At 36.6% G+C, this 17,525-nt stretch overlaps 1 protein-coding gene across 1 annotated transcript in view; it reads left to right on the forward strand.

The window, feature by feature from the left end:
• ADGRB3 (adhesion G protein-coupled receptor B3) overlaps window positions 1-17,525 on the forward strand; it is a 445,550-nt gene that overhangs the window by 202,110 nt on the left and 225,915 nt on the right. Inside the window, exon 9 of the mRNA XM_065630898.1 lies at window positions 15,676-15,870. Within this exon, the coding sequence (XP_065486970.1) occupies window positions 15,676-15,870 (195 nt within the window). The remainder of the gene's footprint in view (window positions 1-15,675; window positions 15,871-17,525) is intronic.

Below are 17,525 nucleotides of genomic sequence, written 5' to 3' on the forward strand. Positions count from 1 at the left end.
TTTTGCATTTTACATTTTTGATATTTTATTCTTCTGCAACAGCTGCATATAATATGTCTAAACGTACCTTATGGACTTGGACAGCAATACATTTCTATTTCATTTCCTTAGAGTCTGTATTTTGGCAAAGAGTACAAACAAGGCAATGACTGTAGGTAATATACATACAGCTTTGAATATTCATAATTTCATATTGCAAAACAAAAAATTCACATTTAGTGATTGAAAACATTGAGGTACTTCAAAGTAAAGCAAATTGCTTCTCTTTAACTTGCTATTTTTGCATTTAAAGATTACAATATTCTGAAATATTTAAGGGATTTTGAAATATTTTCGGGATTTTGAAAAATTTTAAAGGATTTCTTCATCTTGACCTGCCTGAGCAGAAGACCATCCCTTTAGAGTACTGTTCCTCTGCTCTTACCTTTTACATTTCATGTCAACATTTATTTACAGTGTTGATCCTCATGCCACTGATTCTGTAGTGATTTTCACCCTTTTATTTTTATGTTATTACTAGAAGTCATTCATAAGCAACTCAAACAGTGGGAAATGCTCTTTCATGTTACTCAGTGGTTTAACTTACCTGGCTAACTTTTGGTGAGGTGCTGATATTTTTTGAAGATCTGCAAGTCTGCCTGGCAGGAAGGGGTCCTTGTTGGACAAAAGAAGGCATTTCAAACCCAGATCAGATGTATCCGTTCTTCTATATTTCCTTTTTCAAAATATTAAATACGATTAGACCACACTGTGAAATAATCTTGTGCCAAAGAACATTTAAAAATAGCTAAAGCTTCTTTAAAATTACACAAGCATCTAAGCATCATCTTATTGCTGCACAAAATTTCAGTCTAGTTTGTATATATATAAGTTAAAGGAGAAAAGTGGATTTCTTTTATACTTGGGAGCTGTTCACAAAGAAAATCAGCTTGTCTTACATCTTACTGCTTCTCAAAGTGAACAACACAACATTTAAAGTATCATAGAAAACAGAGGTAAAGACCTATAAGTTCATCGCCCTGCAAATGTAGGCTTGTCCCCCCACGATACATATGTCAGCTCTATAAATCCTTGAAAATAGGACTTTATAAAGACGCTGCTGACAGACGGTTCTGCTATGATAAATATGTGTGCTTAGGAAAGCATTTATGAGATGCCTCAGTGTGCTTAACTTACCAATAATGTTATTTTACCAACTCAGACCAGGAGTAGTGGGGGGTGTCACTCAGTTCTGTGGCCGTTCCTGTAAAATCTGAGTCTGAGCTGAATCCCTTTCATTTCTTACCTGAAATATATCAAACAAAAGTAGGTGTATAGTCTTCAAAAATTATATTACTGAAGTTGATTTAGAACAGTTGATATACATAATATACATACAATATTTAATACCTTAATGTGTGCCCATCTGGATGAATATAGACAGGTCCCTGTCTCTTTGCTCTCCAAACAAATCATGTATGATCCAGAACCAGCCCAGAAGTCACGTAATTGAATTCACACAGTGCTGTGCCCAAGGAAATACTCTCTAAAGAAAGCTCACAGCTATACTAGTAAATAAACTGAACAGGGGGACTGCCCAAGCTTAAACACTGTCCTTGCAGTCATCTACACTGTTTAACTGTTTATCTGTTAGCATAATCCCTGATGTGATTTAAGATCATGCCAGTGAGCACTTTCCCAAACAGTGCCTAGCATCCTTTAGAGCAGGAGTGTCAAACTCATTTTCACCGGGGGCCACGTCAGCCTTGCAGTTGCCTTCGAAGGGCTGAATGTAATTTTAGGACTAGCTACTCCTACATTTATACAGTCCTAAAATTACACTCGGTCCTTTGATGGCAACCACAAGGCTGACGTGGCCCCCAGTGAAAATGAGTTTGACACCCCTGCTTTAGAGGATAGCACGGCAGAGAGACCATTCCCAGCAGGCAATAAAACCATCTTTTTCTGGGACAGAGGAAGGAAAGAGAGTTTAGCTTGAGGGATACAAACTCTCTATGCTTGTTGGACTTGGGGCTAGACAGTATTCCTGTGGCTGCTTTATTTACCTGTATTTACTATTTATATAACAAAAACTTACATTTGGGCAGCTTGGACTGTGGGTAGAGAAGTTCAGGACTGCGTGTGTCCATCAATGAGGCCACACCTGGAATACTGTGTTCAGTTCTGGGCTCCCCAGTACAAGAGGGATATGGTGTTACTGGAGCAAGTCCAGCAAAGAGCACAGATGATTAAAGGAAGAGCCTCTCTCCTGTGAGATAGGGCTGAGAGAGGTGCAGCTGTTGGGACCAGAGAGGAGAAGGCTAAGTGAGAATCTTATCAATGTACATAAATACCAGAAGGGAGGGTACGAGAAAGACGGAATCAGGCTTTTTTTCAGTGGTGCCCAGTGATAGGATGAGGGGCAATGGGCACAAACACAGGAGAGTCTGTCTGAACATCAGGAAACACTTTTTCACTGTGAGGGTGACTGAGCACTGGCACAGGTTGCCCAGAGAGGTGGTAGAATCTCCATCTCTGGAGACATTCAAAAGACATCTGGACATAGTCCTGGGCAACCTGTTCTAGGTGACCCTGTTTATCCTGGGGGGTTGGACCAGATGATATCCAGAGGTCCCTTCCGACTTCGACCGTTCCATGCTTTGTGATTTTATGGCTCCCATGACTGAAAAGTTAATTAATAGACTTTCACTCTAATATTAATCAGTATGATTTTTACTTTCTTCCTAAAGATAAGCTTCTTTTTACAAATGTTAACACAGATTTTCAGCAATGTCCATATTAAGCCAGAATTCTATGCCTGTATAGCGTAGAGTTTTACCACATAACCACAGGTAACTGACCCCTGAAGATTGTTTCCTTATTATATGTAGCTACAGTAGGTTCACTGCCTCATGCACAAAGCCTCTTGTGTTTTTACAGTTTTCTCTATTACTCACCTAGAAGTGACATGGGACAATTTTCAACCCTTATTAAGCAATATTAAAGTAGCAGAAACCCAGCTGGTGCCACATGTCCTTCAGCTTGACTCAAGACTTGTACGGAGACCAATATGGTAGCTATGTAAATCATGCTAAAATGGCATCTTTTCGTCTCAAAAGCCACTAGGAAATCAAATTGCAAAGGGTGGAGAGTCAGGAAAGTTAAAAATACACTTGTAGTGCTAAAAATAATATACTTTGCCCATAACCCCCAGCACCATGAAGAATTTAGCTCTTTTTTCAGCCACTTAAAGAATGTGCCAGTCAGAGTTACTACTACTCAGCACAGACATGTTCTGGCACCTCAAATGCAGGGTACTGGCACCTCAGAAGAAAGCAGGGTTTGACATTTGTTAAATGTCTAGATACGTGGACCACTTTTTGATACATATATCATGTTGTACTTAATATTCTATTACAATAGTTTCAGAGTAATTCAGTTTTTACTTAATGTATCTCCTAAACACATGCTTGAGATCAGGCTGTACTACATCTCCATTTTTTGTTAATGGGGAACTGGGGGAGACCAGTTAAGCAGGAAATTTATCTCTGGTCTTCTGAATTAGTGCCTAGCCACTGTTCATTCTAAATGTTCATATCCCTCCCTGGCATGGTAAAAATATAATAACTACAGGGCCTTTGAATCATAGAATGGTTTGGGTTGGAAGGGACCTTAAAGATCGTGTAGTTTCAATCCCTCTGCCCTGGGCAGGGACACCGTCCACTAGACCAGGTTCCTCAAAGCCCCATCCAACCTGGTCTTGAATACTTAGAGGGATGGGGCATTCACAGCTTCTCTGGGCAACCTGTTCCAGTGCCTCGCCAACCTCGTGGTGAAGAATTTCTTCCTAAGATCTAAACTAAATCTACCCTCTTTCAGTATAAAGCCATTACCCCTTGTCCTATCACTACACACCCTTGTAAAAAGTCCTTCTCCAGCGTTCAAGAGACTATACATGGGAACATGATGAAACAGTGAAGGGGAATGGTTTGCCTTGTGGAGTGGTGACTGGCAGTCAGCTTGCATTTTTCAAGGGCACAGTGCCCTACACAATTCATTTGTAGGAGCTTGAGTAAAAGCAGTTAAGAGGATGATGCACTTCAGTTGTGCCACAAACGTACAGCCTGTACTTTCGTTAGTTTATTTTACCTTGTGTAGTACGGAATACAGGTCCCTTTTAAAACTAGGGATGATAATTAGATCTCTTTGAATAACGGAACCAATTAGTCATGAATAATTTATCCAACATTTCATACAAATCAGTCATCAAATGAATTCAACAAATACTATTTGACCATCTTATACAGCTAGTTGACTAATATGAAAAATTATTCGCTGAACAAATTAAGGGACAAAAATACCAAAATCAATGAAATAAACCCTTGAGAAATTATTTGGTTAGCTCTCATAATAATACTTTAAGAACCTAATTAGGATTATTCTTACTAAAGCACTGTAAGTGGAAAATGCAGAGTGATAAATAGGTATGCTTTGCTTTCTGGAATCATGACCTAAGAGATCAAGCAATAACTCAATGAACAGAAGAAGAAACATCACAGATTATGTATCAGTTTTTGTTCTGGATTTCTTCTATTGCTATCGTGTGTTTGCAGTACTTGCATCTTTGCATTAAGAAAATGGTCTTGGTCAAGCATGATGTTTCAGGACTTTTACCAGTCATCTTTGCAGCTGAGAATGAATATTTTGCCCAATGACATAAAATTTATTAAATGTTTTCTTGAAAAAGAGGAGATTACAGCAAATAAAGTCTTCCAAGTATCTGTTTTATTGTGGATGGAGAGGAAGTAAAATCAGAAGGTTGTATAACATCTAGTGTCAGGGGACACTTTCTTCAGTTCCTTCTGGATAGTTCTTGGTCACATGCTGATCACCAGATTTCAGTGAACAGGGATTTCCCTGCTCTAATTCAAGATTATATTCTCAGAATTGGGAGGGTTTTTTTCCCCTCTGTCGGATAGGCGTGGTTTAGGTTTTCGGACCGTTTTACCAAATCAGTTACAGCTATAGCAGAAGTTATGGACCTTATTAAAGCCTATTTTCTCTTTCTACCTTTGTCAAAGAGCTTCATTTTCTGCAAACTGAACTCTTTTGGTCTAACTAGCATATTTTAATCTCTTTAAAGAGTATCTGTTGGTAGGTTAATGGACTGTTATATATAGAAAGGCAGATCAGATGATGATCTTGCTTAATTTGGACTAGTATTTTGTGAAATATGTTTTCATAAAAGAAAGGTATCTCCAAAATATGTCAAAGTATTATTCTGCATACCTGAAATTTTGTAAGTAGCTCAGACATTACACAGCTCCACTGACTGAATACACTGTCAAGTTATGTTTAGCATCGCCATGAGAGATTTCAAACTGAATCTTGTAGCAGAAAGACATTAAAGCAAAAGATTTACCGCATGCATGTATTTTGGCTGCCACAATCTGGCCAGCTGGGTTGTGTAATTGATACTTTGAGACAGACCATATTTCAAATTTAATCTTTTGTATTTATTTCATTTCTAAGATTTCAAGTGCATGTTAATAAGCTATTAATTGTTCTTATTGCAACTATTGTTTAGTATATCAAACAATATTTAATTTCTGGTTTGGTCCTTATTGCTTTTTAGATGTTAAGGCTAGACAGGTACTGTCATGCTTAATTAGCCTGACTTTCTGCATGACCTCTTCTTGAACTTGCATATTTCTCATAGGAAGACATCTAGTCTTCACTGTAAAAGTAGTGCAATGAAGAATGCATTCTCCAAGACATTTTTTTTCAATTTTCACTTCTCATGTTCTTGCAAGTTTCGACCAGCACACCTCAAGTGGTTGTGCTGAGAAATGTCACACTGTGGTATGACGCCTTGAGATTTTTTTGTGTTGTTCATTTGGATAAGCAGAGTAAAATCTTTCCTGAGAATAAGAAATGTAACTACTTGTAGTATGATTTGGTGTGAGTTACTGCAGGACCAAGAATAGAATCAGTGATTCGGAGCCTACAGGCCTATCTCAAATGGCATCTGAGGAAAAAAGAGTCACTGAAATGCCTCAAATAAGAGTTTATTTAATTTTCATACCCTCTTGAAGCCTATCTTGAAGACTAAGAAGCAAGACCCCAGCATTAGGAATATCCTACATCATCCTTTGTATGAACAACTACTTCTGAGAGGAATAGCTAAAGATTTAATCTGTTCTTAATCCATTATTTGGATGATAGCCACATAAATTAGAAAACAAAACAAAACAAACAAAACAAAGAACCTACTCACCTCCCTCCCCAGCCCCCTAAAAAACAAACAAACAAAAAAACCCATAAAGAAACAAAATACTTCAATCAGAGCTAATGCTGAGAATGAAAATTAGATTTAAATAGTTTAGTATGGAAGAAAAATGAGTTTTCATAGCTTATGAGATCTTTATGAAATGAATATCTGAAGCCTGTATGGCCACTTTTACGGAAAACTGTTAATGAATAAGACCTTAACACGAAGGACTAGCAGCTGATTTTGTGTAAATGGACAAAACACTTGAATACATAGGTCTATTTGTATTTTCTACTCTGTTATGCATGCATTCTAAGTGATAGGATTTCTTGAAACAGAAAAAAGAAATAATTTTGTGAGGGATCTACTTAAAAAATATTTGTAATATATCACAGATTCACCACACAATGGAATAGCCCTTTTGCATAAAGTGAGACTTACTCTAAATGGCTTTTGGACACTCTAGTTTGGAAGAGATTTGTACTATGCTCACAAATAATGAGGAAGACTAAAGCCCGTCATCAAGACACTTTGTTTCTGAAGGTCATCTCCCATATTATCAGAAAGTCTCTACTAATATAGTCCATTTTCTAAACCTGTGTAGCACCCTTTTCAAATCTGGATGATGCAATTCTACATTTAGTTGCTTTGATAAAAAGATGGTACTAATTCGTGCCAATTTGAGCCATATAACATCTAAAACAAACATGCATTTGTGCAAACTGGGCCGCTTTTCTGTCAGAAAGAGGAAGATGGAAAACTGGAAAACCTCTTAACATCTGAGAGTTAGGAAGGAAAAATCTCCATATGAAATATCAAAGTGGTGTCAAGATATTAGCACTTATGAAGGAGTATGGGAACTTATGCAGGTGAATCTTTGCATATCGAACTGATAACACAGCCATAAAAATGCATTTCTGCTTCTCCTAGTTCATACTATAATTTTGTTTCCCTTTTTTCCACAGCAGAGTTATTCACAATTTTGCAAGTGCCTGGCTAAAATATAATTTGATAAAAAGAACTCTGAGGTGAATAATGATTTGCTCAGCTGCAGCTCATTAGAGATGATTTTGTTTTTCCAAATTATATTACAAGGGCAGCGTATCAGCCTGTCCATGTACTCCTCAGTGAAATGACTGCTGTACTCTGGGGAATGAAAGGCTTCCTCCTAAAAAATTTACTGCTCCTTTTTTGCTAGTTTAGTGCTTCATTTCTTTTTATATAGCTGCCAGAGCAAAGCAGCCAGGCTTAGTTTTGTAGATTTGAATGCACAGGCCTCAATAACAACATTTTTTTCTGCCTCAGCCTATCCTTATATTGGTACACACCAGCTCTTCATCTTCACCTTTGCAGTCTTTGATAGGTAGGGGAGTTGTATCAGTGAATGATCTGCTTTCCTTGCCTTGTCTCCCTCGTAAGCCCAGGATCTGCAGGAGTCAGCTCTGTTTTGTCACCTCTGTATCTTGACAGGAGGCTGGCAAACTGTTTTCTCTCATCAGAAAAGATGAGAGATTGATAAAGAGATTGTGGCAGGCAGCAGTTTTCCCCTGCCTCACTAACATTTCCCATTCCGCATGGGAGAAGATTAAAACTTCGGAAAACAACGAATGACTTCAGTATTGCTGTTTGCTTGATCGTAAGGGCACTCATTTGGTTGTGACAAAGTTCTGCCTGCTCTGTCCTGTCAAACTCATTGCATGGACTGAAATGTTGTGGTTCTGAGTGCTTTTAAGACTATAAAGTTAGTATGACTCCCTCAGTCTCCTAACAGATCTGCTTTACCGTCCATAAATAAATATGCACTTTGCCAAAGAGAAGAAATAACCCAATACTTCAGCCACTCACATGAAATATGCAGGCTAGAAACCAACTGCTCCATCCCAAGTGAATGGCTGTGTTTTTCATAACTGTCTTTATTACAACAGGCACCAGAAATGAGCTGCTTAGGATCAGGAGAGTGAAATGTGTTTAAAGCTACTGTGGTACCTTCTCCATTTGTGAAATTTTAGTGCTTGATCTCACCAACATACAGAGGCATACCAGTCTTAGAGATGCTATACAGTGGGAAAAAACATTTATCTGCTATTCTGCATAAGGACGTTGCAACTTAATTCAACTGGATACGTTGCTTTTCTTCCTTTCTGCTTTTGAATATCCGCTTTTTAATAGCTAAACAATCCCACTTGTTAAATTCAAAGAAAAGTTCCCACTATCATCTCAGCTTCCATAAACATCTTTCCATGTCTGGTCTACCAAAGAGTAACCTGTGTGTTAAATGAAGTGTGCTCCTGCGGTTTCTGCTACTGCTGTGTCTGCTGCAGCAGTGGGCAGCTGAGCGTTTTCCAATCACATTGATATTTCAAACCAACCAACACTGCAGCCAACAGGTAGACTCCACTAGGGTAGGGCCAGAGGTAAAACAATAAATGAAGGCTATTTAGGCTATTTATTTTCCTTTAAAATCTACCAGAATTGAAAGAACATTCATTCCAACACAGATGCAGAAGACTGCAGGAATTTGTCTATGCAGCTGCTGCAAAGCAGTGGTTACAGCATCTTACACTTACTGTTATTCCCCTGCTTTTTTGTTCACTACTTCATTTCCTGCATTTCCCACCGCGTTCAAGCTCAGATTTGGTAAGTACATAAGGCATGAAGGATTTTTCTCTTGCCTATTAGTTAATGCAGTACTCCCATGCAGAAATTAGGGCTCCCCAATGCTGATTTCCTTGAAGAAACTCACAGAAGTGAGTGCATTGGAATGACTGTATAGAAACATAAAATCAAATAAAAGTAGAAATCAATTACAATCAAATAAACATGCAAATTGAAGCACTTAATCAGTGCTTTATGTTTTAGGGACACATACGTACCAGGATGACCATGTAAAGAAAGACAACTCATTCATAGTATGTCCCTTTGTGACCTCTGGCCTCAGCCATTCAGTCAGTATGGAGAGCCAGGAGACTTTACCTCAAGCAATTTTATGTCTGTCATAGAATGAAAACAACCCTCTCAGAGTCGTCATTCTTTTTTTCCTCTCAACTCTTGCTCTTGTCATGTTACATTATACATAGATAACACAAATCTTGAAGACATGCCCTCTGGTTAAAAAGGGAAACAACAATAACAACAACAAGATTTCTCACACTGCGTGCCAACATGAGCAGGATTTAATCACAGATAATTGGAGCATTTAATAGCAGTAGTTAATAAAATAATAATAGAAATACTGGTCAACAAACAAAGTGATAAGAAGGAAAAAAAAAAAAAGAAAAAACAACACACCTCAAAAGAAGTGATCTGTTTAGTGATTTTTCATTTCCCATCCCTAGAGCCATTTGTTATTCTACTGAGGCAAAATACTGAAACTTTATAACGACTTTCTCTATTTGGTGGTTATATCTCAAAGACTACAGTGATGATATTGATAATGATGATAAAAAAAGAATTATGGAATGGGTTAAAGTGACAAAAAAATCTCTTGAGCAAAATAATAGGAGTCTACTTGTGAAAAAGGCTAGAGGAACAGGGTACAGAAAGAAACAAGCATCTCTCTGAGCTGTTCACATTCTTCTTCTAAAGACACGTTAGACTTTCACAGATACTAGATGATTTTTTTCAAAGATTCTGCAATACACCTCATCACATAAAATTTCTCTGGCATCTGTGCAGAAATTCCATTTGCCTGAGATGAATGTCTAGAACAGCACAGGATTCTGTTGATTTAACTGGCTCCTTTTCTCTAAAAACAAATCACTGTTTTGAAGAGTATTTTGCCAAAAATTATAAAAGTATATGACAGTGGGATGACTGTTCATATACAGTGAAACAATCCTCATTTTTCTTTTCATCGATGTAAATTTAGAATAAGTTCTTTAAAGCACAGGGCTGCAGTTACTTTAGCTGAGTGCACAGAGGCAGAGTTTTGCACAGTATCTGTGGAAACTTGGTGCAGCAGATTGCACACCATGACAGTGGATAAATACAGGAAGGTAAAAGTTCAGTTTCAGGGCACTCCTTAAACTTTGGCATTTCTCATTGTGGCAAATTATAGGAGGCTTTTCTTTGGGTTCCAGAATATTTTCAGGGCCCTGTTACATAGTTATAGAACTGAAAGACTATTCATGAGATCATCCAGGCCAAAATTCTGTCTCATCAGAATCAGCTATACTTGTGTTATTCCAGCATTTTGTTTTTCTTGACTAGTATTAATAAGACTGCATAGTCTCTTCAGGTAAACTATGGTACATTATTTCCTTCACAGTCGAATAGTTTTCTTTAATATATATCCTTAATCTTCCTTGACACGATGTATACCAATTACTTTTTCCCTTTTCTATCATGAACAAAGGGAATAGATTATTTCCTTCATCTGTGCAGAAACTGTTTATTTATTAGAATGTTATCATGACATAGATTGAGACTACTAACTAATTTCACTGATAATATAGTGAAAAATTAATTTGTATTGCTGTAGTAACCTCGTTCATAAAATTTTGAATGTATAGAAAAGGAAGAAGACTCTCGTATGACATTAGGTTATAAATATTCAGATACATAACTCAAGATGCATAGCGGTATCTTTAGACCCTGCTCTGTTTCTTTCAAAAGATGGATGAAATAATATTCTTGAACACTGAAACATCCTGAAAATAAACAAATAAATTATAAATGATTAATTAGATTAAGGGAAAGTAGATGAAACATCTAGATTCTGTGCTAAAATCCTTGAAGGACTGTCTGCCAATTATCAGAAAAAATGTCCTGTAATGAAGTTTTTCTCAAATTTGAAAGGAAGAGCTTTCTCACAATGACATCACATTATAGTTTAAACATCAGCACGCTGCATGAGTTCAGTTCAGTGCAGGATTAAACCTATGGGAATATTTCAGCTGCCAAAAATATATTTTCTGCCTTTTAAATTTATGTGCCTAACTTTAAGCACACAGACTTCAGTATTTTTGTTCCAGCCTTTCTGGACCTCAGTGCTGGTAGCTATAAAACTTTAATGCAAAGTCATCAATTAATATTTATTGAGGGGGCACTATCAATTCCAGCCTCAAGATTAGAAGTCACAGGGGCAAGATAACGTGATTCAGAGGATTCAAGATAAGATTTCAGGTACTCTGGGTTGTTCTCTAGAGGAGCCAACACTCAAGATCTTTTAGGTTTCTAATACAGTTATGTAATTCAAGTGTCTGTTGCAGGTAATGTGAATGCTCCTTCCTGTTTTGCATCTTCAAAGCATTACAAAAAAATATTTTACAAAATATTAGTGTTGTGTCATGGAGCTGCAAAGCAAAGTGTTTTGCAGATTATGAGCAATTTCAGGGTATATCTTTATTTCAATCTATCTTTCCTCACTTCTATCTAAGGCTTCTTAATTTGGGTTCTTATAGTTCCCACCACCGTAAAGTGTTTTAATGACATCATTAGTAATACTTAGCCATGAATCCAACATCATCTTAAAAAATAATGAAAAAGTATGATGGTGTAGTTACTCTTCTAATTAGTAATTCTTTTCAATCTTTTATAGGTTTCTCGAGGGTTCATTGTTTTCTGTCCTTCTAAGCCATGTCTAGCTGTTAAGTTTGCAGTAATTATTACACAGTAATAAATTTGTTCTAGGAGCTCTGACTTTGTAAAAAGGCATTTTTACTATATCGTACTTTCTGATAAATCGAGGGACAAAGACAGTTGGACCCTGAGTCAAAGTCCAGTTAAACATTTCAGTAATTTTTCAAGTATGCAGCCATATAGTGCAGGCAGCTAGAGGCTGGCCTGACAACTGAAGTATCACTTTAACAGCTGCTTCATTTCACTATGTCTCGGCTCATAAACTTTATTTTTAATGAGGCTGCCTGTAAGACCACTAAAAAATGACCTTCACAGAGAACTACAAGGACCTACAGTGGTGACCAAAATAGCTTTTTTGGACAATGCATAATATCACAGTGACCATAGCATAGAAAATAAGCAGTATGGTGAGAAAAACATTATACTAACTATGGATGAGAATATTCTGTATTTTCACACTGTAAGATTCTTGTGGTAGCTGTGCAAGTAATCCACTACCTTCAACTCATACTAATCTGGACATCTTCATTGACTTTAACAGTGTTGCACCAGTTATATCAACTGAGCGAACAGCTTGTGATTTCAAAGTTGTATTTAGGAGCTGTAGGCTGTTTTACAGCAAGAAAATACATTATGTAATAAACTGATAAGAAAGAGGCTTCTAATTCTTACCCTGCCCTGAATGTTGTTTGCCAGTCTGTAGTCAACATTTTCTACTAATTAACTCTAATTTTCACCCACTTACTTTACCCAAACACATTGCAGCCTCCTGTTTTGTGATGCTACTTCTAAGGGTATGCTGCTAGTCTAACTCAAAGCAGTGTGGGCCTGAATGGGTAGCTAAGGATCAGGGAAAGGAACTTCTGGGCTGGAGCTTGAGAGGATGAAGAAATGTGCTCACCACACTGTGTATGAGTGGTGCGGTCCAAGGGAGGCAGGGTACTTGCCCTGGGAAGCTGAGCTTTCTAGATATGCAATTTTTTAAAAAACAGTTCCCAACTGAGCTGTAATTTTAAGAGCTGATAATTCTGACGTACTTTAAACCACCTGCACCACAAACCTAGATACTTCTGAAGTAGATGTAATAATTTAGTTCTATAAATTGTGCTAGGCCTTTTTTATCATGGGGTCCAAAAGCAATCAAAATGTCTTGCTGAAAGCACTTAAGAGGAACACTACAGCTCCTACTTATGCTGCTAGAAATCTGTAAAATTTTTCTCTGAAAACTGATCTCAAAAGCCTGAAAGACAGTCAAAATGAGGGTAATTTTAATTTATTATTTGCATTCCAAAAGCAGCTGATACCAAGAATTACATGTACTATGCCTGGTCCAAAACCGACAAACTGGGCTCTGCCATCTTTAAAATGTGAGTTTAAAGTCTAGTCAGAACATGGAAAAAAACAAATGGAGGGGTGAACATACAGATGTAGCAAAAGGAAGCAAAATAATGCAATGTAAAATAACATGTTGAACTAAACAGTTCAACAGCTTTTCTACCAGTGTTTTATACAAGCATGAGAGCACCGTAGAGATTTAGGAAGACTGATGACTTTGCTGTTGTTACTGAAATAAAAAGAACCTCTTTGTTCTCTCTTAAGCTCTGCCTTCAAGTTGTGTGATGCTTTTGCCCCGGTACATTCTGAGGCATGTGTTAGATTTGGGACCTCAGCTTTATGGACTGTCTTTTATGTTGCATGTCTTTTGGGCTTGATTAAAGACACACTGAACGTTGTTAATCCTCAAAATTGGGAAATATGCTCTGGGATCAGTGAACAGCTGGATGGGTTCCAGCAAAAGTTTTACTATTCTGTGTTACTGTGCTAGCTGATGCTCTTTTAATTTGCTGAACAGACAGTGTGTGAGCAGATGAGGCAATGGCAACATGTCACAGGAAAAATCACAAATCAAGTTCTAATTTGCTTTCGCTTGTTCCCAAGAAAGTAATCTATAATGTTATGTATACGACATCAGATCTCTGAATTTACTCAAATGAATTTTCTTCCATTCTGACACTTTTTCTTCACTATTATTTTGCTACAAGATTACTTTCAAAGCCTCCTAAAATGAATAGAAATTTCACAAAAGGATTTCTGCAAGCATGCTTCTTGCTGAATTACTTCTTAAAGTATTCTGAAGACTGAGGGAGGTATTTCTCCTGAAATATTTGGACTTCAAAACAAAACAAATTAACTTCCTCAGTTCTCCTCACTGAAATTTTTGTTGAAAACATTTGATTGCACAGCTATGGTTGTACCTCAGTAGTCATGGTATAGAGTAGATTCTGTCCCTGTCCATGCTGCAGCAGACAGGTGTTATCCCAGGTCTTAAATATTTCTAGGGTTTGGGCAAGCCTGTTGTGGTCTTAACAATCCCCAGCTGCTGTAAAGACAACTTAAGGCCATAGATATAACTTGAAGTAGCCACTTTACCAGTCCCAGCTGTGTTACACATATCTAGGTTACTTGAGACTGGTTGAGAAGGCAACAAAAGTATGATCCAACAGAATGAAAAAAAAAAAAGTAATTAGATTGTGTATGTCAGAGGATGGTTGCATTTTTTAAATTGCTTTTATGAAAATTATTTTGAACATTTAATCACTGTTCTAGTTTTGCTACCTATTCTATCCTTAAAAAAAAAAAAATTAATGAAATGAAGCCACATGTATCCACACAAAGTGACTGGAGAGATCTGGAAGTGACAAAAGGTATCTTTACGCTCTTCCTTCTGCCTCACCACCAAATTATGTTACGTTAGTCATCCTTTCCTCTCTATGTCAGTAATACAGCCAAGTTAAAAAGCAACTGAAGATACATTTACAGAGATGGTATCAGCATTTTTTTTGCCAGTTGCACAGAATTTTCTCTTCAGCTTTGCGTGAGGTCTATCTCAGGTAATTTATATTTTCTTGAATTTAGCTTCAATTTGTAGGAATTTATGTTTTTCTACATAAATTCATATGCATATTTTTAAATAAGTTATTTAAACCATGCACTCTTTTTCAGCATTGGCTGGCCTTGTGACATCTTTGTGATACACTATGCATCTTCCTGGGATGCTGAGGCAGCTTTAAGAATTAATCAGATTCACAAGTTCACCTTCTTATGAGGAGGATTCTTCTACCACCATATTCATTTTGGATTACTTTTATCACTGGCCATGTACAAATCTATTTGGAGACCCACCCGTCAAGAACCCTCTCTTGTCTGATACAAAGGAGCAATTCATATTTTCATTTGCATTTCTTGAAAAAGCAAACAGGATTGTTCCAAGTTAGCAGTTTTGTGTTGTCAGTACTATGGAAGAGAGCACCATAATCAGCTTCCACCTAAACTATCACTATTATATTTACTAGCTAAGCTGGGCTGGCAGAGATGAAGGGTATACTTCCCTATAGTAAACTAGATTATAACAAGGTCTGCCTTAGCATTTACTCATTTCAGTGCTTTTATTTGTTTAATGAGCGGCAATAGCGGTTGCACAGCTGTTCCTCTGAGGAAAAGCAGCTCGTTGTTCCATCGTGGCAGTGCATTAAAGCCGCGCTCCAGCACATGGACTTCCTTTGACAACATGGATATTGAGAAATTATTTGTGTTCAAAAAGAAACAAATGGCTGAAGCATGACAACTTCAGAATCTTTCAGTAAAAAATCCATGCTTCTCTGATAAACATAATAATTCTGTCATCATACTCTACTACTTTATCAGGATGAACTTTGTTATAATGGCTTAAAAATGTAATATTATAATAGCTTTATTATTTAATATTTTTGTTATGTTTAGTATTTGTCATACCTTTTTTTCTCAGTATAGTAGTTTCTGATACTCATTTTCTTTTTCTGGTACAGATTAAAGAGCACCTTGCAAAAGGACAGAGGACGTTGGCTGGTGATGGCATGTCCCAAGTAACAAAGACACTATTGGATCTAACTCAGAGGAAAAACTTTTACGCAGGGGACCTTCTTGTTTCTGTGGAAATTCTCAGAAATGTCACAGACACATTTAAAAGAGCAAGTTATATCCCTGCATCTGATGGGGTGCAGGTAAGAGAAACAGTGTAAGGGTAATGTTTCAATTGATGAGGTTTATGTCAGCATACTTCATGTCACCTGTTTTACCCACTGAGGAAACTGAATGATAGACATAAACATTGTTCACATAAAACTAAGATACAGGTGTAAAAAAGGAAAAGATTCAGCTACTCAAAACAACACAGCACCTTTCTTGGTGAAATTTTCAGTATCTTTCTTCTTCAATATTTAGTTTTATAGGGATGTATTGGGGTTTTTTGTTTGTTTGCTTATTTGTTTTTCACTAAGCAATTCACTAGTGGTTTTTGTTCTAGTTCATTTCAGTTCAAAAATCCTCAGTGTTTAGTTATGTAATTCTGGTATTGCTTCTTCAGTTCAAATAAATAAAATTCATTCAAAGTGCACAGGAGTGATGGATAGTATGTTTTATATGAATTTTCTGTTCTACATGTTATATTAACTCTTCTTGTGCAAGAGGCCAATTAAAATATCATCAGAGATGAAAACACTGTAATTATTTCTACATAATGGGCTGCACAACTCATTGTGTAATGCTCATTAAAAAAATTTTTCAGAGGACTTCCAGATCACGATATCGGTTTCATCTATATCTGAGAATTTTAGAAACTTTTCAAAGACTGTATATGTATTGAAAAAGAATACTAAGAAGGTAGATGTATATAATATTTATGAAAAAGAGACTTTCATGATCATTCATAAATTAATAATGAAGTTATTAATGCAAGTCATGTGTACGTATTTGTTTGTGTAAAGGTAAGCATAGGTTATAAATACACTTTGGAATATGTGCATGCAGATAAATAGAGGTATCTTGGAAAAGACAATTTTTCCAGAGCTACGTTTTCAAAAGCTTATCATTATATTTTCAGTTTTCTCATTTTTCTATGCACAAAGAAAAATGAACTTCTATATAAAACCAATGTTTCTTGTGTTGGCCTGTAGCCATCTGAAAGTTTTTTTTTTTTAACAGTACTTTTCAAAACATATTTTGTCTGGACAATCCTTTTTTTCTTTTTTTTTTCTAAATTGTATAAGAGTCAATATATTACTTTCAGTAAGTTTTACTATTAAGCATGGTGTTGTTTACTGAAAACTTTTCATGCATTCAGCAGTCTGACAGCCCAACATGATAGGCTTCTTCATGGTTCACGGGCACTACAGAAATCTGAGGTAGAACAGCCTTGAGAAACTGCATGGCACAAGTGATATTTTCATGGGCTTAGCAGATCAGATCATTTGCAGTTTACAGACATTAGAGAATTTGATTGTTTTCTTGTTAATGACATTACCAAAAGTTCTGTTCCCTTCAGCAATGAGCTGTTTCCAAAATGCGTAATAATATAATGAGAGAACTTGGCACCATTATTAGTACTATTTGAATAAATTTTAATTAATCATTTTGAAGTGAAGAAATTATAAAAGGCAAAAATTGGTAAACCGTATTGTGAAGGAAATAAGAAAGTATTTCTCAAACCAAAGAAATAACTGTGGTTCAGGATTTAGAAGAGAGCTCTTAAATCCTCCTGATAAAAAGGCACTAAAACTCCATTTAAAAACAAAACAAAACAAAAGTTTAACAAATTGCAAGCTAAGGTAAAATCCAAAAACTGATGCATAGTATTCAGGAAAGCATGTGAAATCAGAAT

This window comes from Caloenas nicobarica, chromosome 3 (assembly GCF_036013445.1).
Source record: "Caloenas nicobarica isolate bCalNic1 chromosome 3, bCalNic1.hap1, whole genome shotgun sequence".
Classification (NCBI taxonomy): Eukaryota; Metazoa; Chordata; class Aves; order Columbiformes; family Columbidae; genus Caloenas; species Caloenas nicobarica.